The sequence below is a fragment of the Diorhabda carinulata genome, chromosome 12 (assembly GCF_026250575.1).
Source record: "Diorhabda carinulata isolate Delta chromosome 12, icDioCari1.1, whole genome shotgun sequence".
Lineage (NCBI taxonomy): Eukaryota > Metazoa > Arthropoda > Insecta > Coleoptera > Chrysomelidae > Diorhabda > Diorhabda carinulata.
In genome coordinates, this window is record NC_079471.1 from 13,313,750 (window position 1) to 13,323,913 (window position 10,164).

General features: G+C 35.8%; 1 protein-coding gene across 1 annotated transcript; it reads right to left on the reverse strand.

The window, feature by feature from the left end:
• Positions 1 to 7,235: 7,235 nt before the first annotated feature.
• LOC130899882 (putative nuclease HARBI1) lies at positions 7,236 to 9,672 on the reverse strand. The gene is given in 3 exon segments (XM_057810051.1): positions 7,236 to 7,623; positions 7,625 to 8,046; positions 9,168 to 9,672. Coding segments are annotated over 3 exon segments (1,230 nt in total). The 5' UTR covers positions 9,588 to 9,672.
• Between the last annotated feature and the right edge of the window lie 492 nt (positions 9,673 to 10,164).

Sequence of the window (10,164 nt, forward strand, 5' to 3'; positions counted from 1 at the left end):
GGTAAACTCGCCATTAGAAAATACTGTTCAATTTGCCCCAAGAAACTAAAAAGGAAAACTTCTACATTATGCTCTAGATGCAGGCGTCCAGTATGCCTACAATGTTCATCTCCTATATGTTCAACTTGCATTTAAATATATTTTTTTAATCTTTTTTTAGAATAAATTTGTTTTGTTTTAAACGTTTTTAAATTTTAAAATAATTATTTACTCATTTTCTTAGAATGTGTTTTTTATAATTATAATTTTTATAATAAACGGTTTTAAACTTGAAAATAATTTTTAATTAGATAAATCTTCAAGTGTTTCATATTAATTCTAAAAAAAACCCCATTTAAAATAAAATAAAAAAGAGTCAATTTGACTCCTGTCTGTTGTAATGTCAATCAAATTCATGTCTGTGGTTAAGGGTTAATATGAAAGATATATCGTCGGTTTGGAAGAAGACTATTACATCTCAAAAATGTGATTTTTATGTTTTATCGATAGAATAACTCAAAATCATGTGAGAAATTATGTGGAACACTGTTCTAACTTGTATTTTTATTCAAACCGCCAGGGCGCTCTGCTTGAAACTATGACATCTCCCCTCCCTTTTGACAAGTTTTGAGAAAGACCATTACATTTCAGTTAGCATTGTAAAGTCGCTTCAGAAAGTTCGTTTGTTTTGTGAAAGACTATTATATCTCAAAAAGTGGACAGTGAAGAAAAGAGTTTCATCGCAGTTTTCTGAGCAAAACTATTACAAACCAAAATATAACTGTCTTCCCGAAAAAGGTAAGCAGTCTGCTAACTACTATTTTTTGTGCAATGTTATTACATTTTGACATATTACACTCTTTCATAAACGAATGTTACTCAATTTTAAGATAAACACTTAAGTCCAGTGTTGTTATAGTTTTAAACAAAATATTTCAGGTCGTTATCTAATTGTAATTCAAAATGTGACAGTCTTGCATAAAAGTTATAGATAATCTTTTAAAAATTATTATATTAGAGTCTCGAACAAATTGGAATCAAACCCTGTTCATATTACGAAACTTTTGCATTAACCGACAATACGTGAACATCGGGCAATAACTCAATGAAAACATGATTCTGTAATATTGACTGTACTCGAGAATGAGTCAGTAACGTAGTTTTTTTTTCTCCTCTCTGAATGAATCCAGATTAGCAATTCTTGTAAGCTACTGAGAACTGTTTTTTCTTTGGTTTCATTCTATGTTCTATTGTTCCGTATTTTCAGCTATAAAATTTTACTATGTTTACATCTCAAATGAATTCGTATTTTCAAGGAGAAACAATCATTTCTTTTCGAATTTTTGCCACTTTAGTGTACTAACATGAAACTAACGTATAATTTTTTTTCTTTTTATAAATACTAGACCCGTATTTTACTTGTGACTATCGAATTTTCTCACTAAACACGTTAAGATTACTTAAATTTATACACTACATAATAGTTGTAATTTACATAATTAATTTTAACTCTTTAACGTTCCGTACAGTTCTTTGTATTTTGTAGCCGTATTTTTTTTACTTTCCTTATTTTCACAACAATAATCCACGATAAAACATCTTTTCTTTTCGTCCTTTAACATTGAAAATTGCTTTTTTGAACTGTTTGAAACAAAATTTTATTAGGTTTAGACGCATTTTTTTTCTCTCCACAAGTAAATAGTGTTCGTATTAACTGGATTTTCGGATTAGCGCGACTCAGCTGTATTTTTTTCAATTTTTTTTTCTTTCTTTTTTTTTTCTTTTTCTTTTAGAAATGGGATTCCAATGTTGTAATGATATAAATGCACGTACCTAGGAGTCCCCAAATTAAAAATTAACAAATAACATAATTTTAGGATTACTTTAATCTTCACCCCAGTAAGCAAATATTGGTACTTTTTTCAGGAAATGAAGGGAAGCCGCGGACACTACCTCGTCAGTTTGGCGAGAAAAAATTATGATCAAGTTCATGTCTGTCCTTCCGTCAAAAATATAGAAAATGAGAATGTGAAACCGCCATTTCCTATTGACGACAACAGTCATCAAGAAGTTGTGGATCGACCCACAACATGCGGCTACGGAAAACGCATTACTGACGATGACACAGCAATCCCTACGATCAAAAAAGCAAAGAGCAACATTTCTTTACCTGATCTTGAATCTGAAAAGGAGAATAATCAAGCGCTAATTAATCCTACAGAGGTAAGCAACAGCTTCCAACAAAAAAACAATTCTTCCGTCAAAAATATAGAAAATGAGAATGTGAAACTGCCATTTCCTATTGACGACAACAGTCATCAAGAAGTTGTGGATCGACTCACAACATGCGACTACGGAAAACGCATTACTAAGGATGACACAGCAACCCCTACAATCAAAAAAAGCAAAGAGCAACATTTCTTTACCTGATCTTGAATCTGAAAAGGAGAATAATCAAGCGCTAATTAATCCTACAGAGGTAAGCAACAGCTCCCAACAAAAAAACAATTCCCCTATCCCTAGTGTTGACGAAGCGAAGCAGATCAAAAACAGAAGCTTATCAAGTTCCTCGTCTTCTTCGTGCTCGACATGTTCATCTTGTAGTAGCTCAAGTAATTCTTCCCTAAGTTCTGTAGATGATACTAGCGAAAACCCAAATTATTCTTCAAATAGTAGTTCTTCATCCTCTAGCTCTGGCTCTCTAGATGAAGGTGTGAAACAGAACAACGCAGGTAACAAGAAGAAACATCGTTTTGTCAAAAACTTTCATCATCCACGAGAAAATGTTCGAAGAGTAAAACGTAATCCCGGTCAATGGATGAAAAACATTGCAAAAACAATGAGGAATAGTGGTCAATCTTATTCCTCAATAAAAACCACAACTCTTGCAGATGGTACAAAAGATCGAACATTGGTAACCAGAAAGGCCAAAACCATGCGCCCACCTTGTGATGTTGAAAAATGCCGTTTAATATGTGCGAATAAGATATCAGATGAACAACGACAGACACTCTTCAGAGAGTACTGGGCAATGGCAGATTTGCAACAACAAAGGATGTTCATAGTATGTTGCATAGATAGGATAAATCCAAAATATAGATACCCTACACAACAACAAAAAAGTCGTGGTCTAAACAATGCCTTTTATTTTACGTTTTCATCAGGAGAAAAAATTCGTGTTTGCAAATATTTTTTCATGGCAACATTGGGAATTAATTCGCAAGTGATTCAGACTGCTTTAAAGAAAGAGTTCATCAGTGGCTGGTGTAATTCAACCTGAAAAGCGAGGAAAACATAATAACCATCAGGCTCTTTCTGACACCATTAAAGATGAAGTTAGAAATCACATTCGCTCTATCCCCCGAATGGAAAGTCATTACTGCCGGTCTGAATCAAAGATAGAATATATAGAAGGAGGGAAAACTGTGAGAGACCTTCATCGAGATTATGTGGAGTTATGTGAAGAAGTGAAGAAGTCACATGTCAATTACCTGATGTATTATAAGATTTTCAAGGAGGAGTTTTCGTTCCCAAAAAAGACGCTTGTGACTATTGTGAAGGTTTTCGAAATTGCACAGAAGAAGGGAAACAAAACCTGCTGGAAGACTATATCAAACACATACAAGAGAAAGATCTAGCAAGAATTGAGAAGTCAACTGACAAGGAATCACCCAATGCTGTCGTGGCAGTAAACGATTTACAAGCAGCTCTTCCATGCCCACAAGGTGATTCCTCTTCATTTTATTATGTATCAAAATTGAACGTTTACAATCTATCAATTTATGAATTGAAAACGATTGATGCTTTCTGCTACATGTGGCATGAAGGTCTTGCAAACAGGGGGGTTATTGAAATAGGTTCCTGCGTTTGGTCCTATTTGCAAACTTGTAACGAAAAAGCGACTGGAAAAATAGATATTATTTTCTACTCAGATAATTGTGTGGGGCAAAACAAAAATCGGTATATTTTTGCTTTGTATATCAATGCTATTTCAGTTTTGGAAAATATAAATTCCATCACGCACAAATTTCTTGTAGCCGGGCACACGCAAAATTCTGTAATTGAACGGTCAATCAGGCAGTTTAAAAAAAGAGCTCCCATCTACGTACCAGAGCAGTATTTAAACTTGGTCAGGCAAGCTAAAAAGAATGGTAAGCCGTACATTGTCCATGAAATGGGTTTTGAAGATTTTTTCGATTTCAAAGAATTGTCAAAGGATATGGGAATAAAGGAAATTTTTAAAAACGAGAATAATGAAACAATTCGCATTGCTGATGTGAGCGTTGTTAAGGTAACCAAGGCAAACCCTGGACATCTTCTAGTTAAAACGTCGTATGCGCAATCGGAATTCATCTGCGTGGATGTTTTGCAGCAGAAAAAGCGTGGTGGCAAGCGTGTTTCTTCAATTCCTGAACAGGGTACATTTGGACCTTTGAAAAGGGCTTACAAGAAGAAGGTGGGAATAAGTGAGAAAAAAAAGAAAGGTTTGTTGGCTCTTTTTGCTAAGACTAAAAAATCTGTCGCTGTCATGCCTCAGTATTATAAAACGTTTTTTGATAACTTATAATAACGTTATCATTAACATTTTAAAGTTGCAAAAATAAATTGTAATCTTATCTACAGGGAGAGAACAAAGAATGATTTTGTAATTCAATTTGGTTAAAAAAAAAAATTGTAAACAATCATGTTATTATGAAACACAATGTATTTCTGTGATTTAGACAATAAAAATTTTTTAATTCATTAGTTTTTTTTTTATCAAACTCCTGTTGTAACAAAATATTATCTTAAAAAGTATTTGAATTTCTTTTTGGGGAATACTATCACATTTAAGAAGAGGGGATGAAAGTGGCAGATAAGGGGGAGGTTTTTAGACATGCAAGAATCCAAACACGGCAGACATTTCACATTGTTCCTCCTGATTATTGAATCATAGAAATATGAAATTACCTACTGAGCATTTTAACAAAAATCAATATGAAAACTTTAAATGACTCCCCTGAAAAATGCCATTTTTTGAGATATTATAGTCTTCTTCCAAACCGACGATATGCTACCTCTGCCATTTTGTATATCGGTGATTAACTGGCAAGTTAGTAGAGGGTTTTCCACACGGTTTGAACCAATCAAAAGAGTGAATTTAAAGTAGTATTTTGATATATCATTTGTTGAGGTTGGGTGGAATATTTCGAGATTCAACACGTATACAAAATCAAAATCCCCGGACGGACTACTTAGCATGGAGGCGACAATAGTAGTCATTAAAACATCATATGGCGATATTAGAATAATATCAGCATACGTACGGCCTGACACCACAATACACGGGGAAGACGTATTAGCAGTACTCCCAGATAGAAAAAAAAACATTATCATAGTAGATCTGAATGCCAAGTCCCCTGTGTGGTACAGCACTAGAAGAAACAGACAAGGAAGAAAATTGGAGAAGATCATAGAAGATCACCCATCCTATTAAGCGATAGGACCAATAACACCGACACACTACCCACCAAACGGAGGAAGGCCCGAGGTTATAGACATCGCTGTGTTGAGAGACATGACGATGCTTGTAGAAATCGGGACCATAGACGGCGGCGACGCTTACTCACCAATCGTCGTCACTATTGGTAGCGGCACCAAACAGGAAGAACCGTAAGAAAAACCAACTGGGATAAATTCAGAAGGCTAACAGGACAGCTGTTAGCACCAATAACGGAAATAAGTGGCATGCTGAAGACAAAACACTTGTACATGACAACACCGACTTCAACACTCGTACATTGGATGGATATAATACCTTCCATGCAATGGGGGGAATACATTTGATCACCCCAAGAGAAGCCGTTGCTCCAGATCAAAGAATCGCCCGAGTAAAGCAGGTGCTGTTGGCTTGAAGAATATCAACTTTGAGGATCTTAAACATCTATTTGTTTCACCTGAGATCATCACACCCTCTTTGAAAGACCTGATTTGGCTTTATGGCAAGTGGAAAGATGTGCCCGGGATACCAGGATGGAGTGGTTTTATGGAGCAGATCACAAGTGGTCTTCCATTTGACAGAACATATGTTACTTGTCTGCCATTTAAAAATGCTTCACCATCTGATTACAATATAGTATATACAGCATTACTGACTTCAATACAGCAGAGCAAATCGATGAATCACCAAGCAACTGTTAACACCTTTGACCAGCCTCTATACCTAAAGGCGGGTTTACACGTTACGATAAATCGTAACAACTTGTCTGAACGATAAGTCGTTGCATGCAAGTCGGTGTGTGTAAACCGCAAGTCGTTACGACTTGTCTGAGTTGGAGCCAGGTTGGAAGGTTGGTGCAAATTTCCACAAACTTCTCGGGTTTGCAACGACAAGTCGGAGGGCTTCATCAAGTCGTGTAAACGGTGACTCCGTCAAATCGGTCACCTCAATTCTATTTTTGGAGCGAAGTACCTCAGTTCTGCCGTTGTGAAGCCATCTAGACAGTGTAGTAAATTTTGTATTTTCTGGTTTTGAGTGAAAGTTTTTGTTGTTAATCAGTTTTTATTATAAGTTTGCTTCGGTGAAATGTCGGACCTACGTCAAGCCTCTCGGGAGTTCCTGTTAGAGTTCATTGAATTGTACCGAAACTCTACATGCTTGTGGCAAACCAAAAGCAAGGATTATTCTGACAGAAACAAGAAGAACTTAGCCTACGCCGAGTTAGTGAAAAAATATCAAGAGATCGACCCAAAAGCAGACAGATCTACAGTTGTCAAAAAAATCAACTCATTTAGAACAGTATATAAAAGGGAACAAAACAAAATAAACAACTCCCTGAAATCCGGAGCAGGTAGTGATGAAGTTTATAAACCAAATCTGTGGTATTTCGAACATCTCCATTTCTTGAATGACGTCGAACCAGCAAGGATTTCCAAAAACACATTCGATGAAACTGAAGAAGGAAACATAAATGAGGTTAGTAAACCCATTATTTAATATTTAATACTTAAGTAAAGAAGTAATAAGGTTTACCCATTTGAACCAGGGTCTAGGGTCTTTTTTGTAAGTTTATTACAGGGAATGTTAACATGATTTAGGATGTAATATAAGGAAATAACAAAATATAATAGTAATTTCGTTATACATATAATGTGCAAAATGTATAATTTACTTTTAACAAAGTACTTGTTATTCTAGCAGTTTATAAATTAAAATCTAAGTGAAAAGTCAATATCTAAATACATTTATTATGCAATTTTGGTCCTTTGCAAGTCTGTTACACATCCAAAGCAAATTTGTCCTGCCATGGCACTGATCCCTCACCATTAAAATAGGTACAAAATTCATTTTGAACTTTTTTGGCTTCTTCCAAAGTTTTGCCCCCAGAACGTCGTTGTAAGTGATGCATCTTTTCTGCATCACATCGTAAACCTTTTACTGTAACACCCTCGCTGGTATTTTCTCGATCAAAAACATCAGGAGGCGCATATGTTGCAGACTGTTTACGTAAAAAGTTATGTAAAGCACAACACGCCAGAACGACCCATTCAATGTTATCCACATCCATATTAATTGCAGTATATAGAACACGGAATCGAGATGCTAAAATACCAAATGTATTTTCTATTACCCGGCGAGCTCTGGACAAGCGATAATTATAAATTCTTGTTATTAGTTAGTGTTGCTCGACTAAATGGCTTTAGTAAATCTGGACGCATTGCAAACGCCTCATCGCCAACAAAAACATAGTTCAGCTCTCGAGTTGAATTGGTCACTGGTTGACGTTCTGGAATGTTCAATTTTTTCTCTACAAGACGTTTGTAGAAAACTGTGTTATTAATCACTCCCCCATCAGATATTCTGCCATTAGTACCTACGTCACAATAGATAAACTCGTAATTAGCATTAGCTATAGCCATAAGGACGATGCTGTGAGTTTTCTTGTAGTTGTAGTAGTAGGAACCACTGTCTGCTGGAGGAACAATCCTAATATGTTTTCCGTCAATTGAACCCAAACAATGAGGAAAGTTCCACTTGTCTTCAAAATCTGTAGCGATGTCTTCCCATTCAGAAGTAGTACTCGGGAACTGAAAGAAAAAAATTTCAATAATAGGATGTTTTTTTTTCATATAATAAGTTGTTATTTGAGAAAGGCTCAATGTATTTGCTTCAAATTTGGTATGGAGCTTTGTACTAATAAGACCTAATTTCTAAGAAATAATTAATTTTCTACATCAGTTATTTTCAAAATGGCGGCAATTCAACTAATTTTATTGAGTTGTTGAATCCTAATGTTACATAATGAGTCACAACCCTATCTTCAAATTTACAAATTAAATCTTATTTCTATCCAATATGGCGAATCCAGGATGGCGGCCTAAATCATGTTATTGTTAAAAATTAACTTTAAGTTGGTCAACAACTTAAGTTGGTGTTGCGTCTGTATCCATTTTTATAGCATGGATTTTTTGTTTCAGGCCGGTGCAGCAGTTGAAGAAGAGACGACCCTCACCGAAGATACCTCTGAACAGCCAGACATGCCACCGATGAACGTCCCTCAAACATCAAGAGCTCCGTTTTCCCGCCCAACCAAGCGCAAATTAAATCCGTTTGAGAAAGCCAGCCTCGAAACAATGCAAAAGGTGGGGGAAAAAATTAGCTCCTACAAGGCCGACGATTGTTTTGATCGTTTCGGTAAACATGTGGCTGACAGACTGCGGGACGCAAAACCCCATCAACAGAAAATTGCACAAAAACTAATTTCTGATGTATTGTTTGAAGCAGACATGGAGTCTTTAACCAGGTTTTGGAAAGTAACTGGTCCTGAGGTAGAACCATATCAATACAGTGGCTTCCCTCAGTTTATGCACTACCGTCAAGATAATAACCACCAAAACGTTCAAAATTTCAATGTAGCACCACAATCAACCTCGCCTTTCACTCCTGAACAAGCGATTTCACCAGGACAGTCGAGCTACACCAGTGAAAACAGTGTCAAAGATTATGTTAACTCATTCAATCCTAACACAAATTAAGCAAGGGATTTTTTCCATTTTACTAAATGTTTAATCATTTCATGATTGAGTTTCTTTTCTCTTTAATATAATGTTCAAACTACAATGAAACATGTTTACTTTTTTAATATTGTAGTGATAATTTTTTACTGTATCTACTTAAAAATTGGAAATAAATTTAAGTTTTCTCTTACCATAATGAATTTTTTCAATACCATGTATATTGCCTTGCACGTTTCAGGTATTATTTTGCAGAGCGATGGTTTAGAAATAAGGGTTGTGAATTCCAAGTCTTTGTAAGTTCTTCCAGTTGCAAGGAATCGTAATGTAGCACTAAGTCTTTCGTGTGGAGATATGGGATTTCTCATTACGGTGCTTTGTCTTTCAATCAAAGGAGAAACCAAACACAATAATTCTTGGTAAGTATCCTCTGTCATCCTCAAGTAGTTCCTGTAATCAGCAGGTTCATTGCTCAATTCTTTTAACAATTCCATATGAGATAACCTCTTCTTTTGTAGCCAATGACGACTCCACTTACTTCTTGGTTTTCTTTTCCTCTTCACACTTGTTGCAAGGCAAGTTATGTACATATACCATAACAGTAATTCCTCCATTGCTGGAAAGCACTTCACAATTCACCTCACACAGGAGAAAATACTGACTGACTTGAACGAAAAGTCAGTACGTGTAAACGGACATGCGATATTCGACAAATCGTTACAACTTGTCAACGACGATTTGTCGTTCAATTTGTCGTAGGGTGTAAACCCGCCATAAAGGCTAGATTTATAGTGGCTTGCCAACAAGGAAATCCCGATTTTGATAACGTCATCATTAGAATAGGTGGGTTTCACCTGCTGTTGTCATTCTTGAGGACTATAGGCTACTTAATGGATGGTAGTGGGTTGAAGGAGTTGTTAAATTCAATATATGCACTACGCTCAACAGAGAAAATCCTTACGGGACACGCCTATTCAAGAGCTATTAGAGCACATATGTTGGCCCATGCAACTCTGGCGAAAATTATATTTGAGACAATGGATTTAACCCCAGTCCTTCATGAAAAACTTACAGATTTCCTGAACGATAAAGACAGATCACAAATTTTGTTAGCGAACGAAAAAGACTGTGTAGAGGAATTGAAAACCAAGTTTTCTGAAAAGCTTCAAGTTATAGCTAACCGTGGTGCTA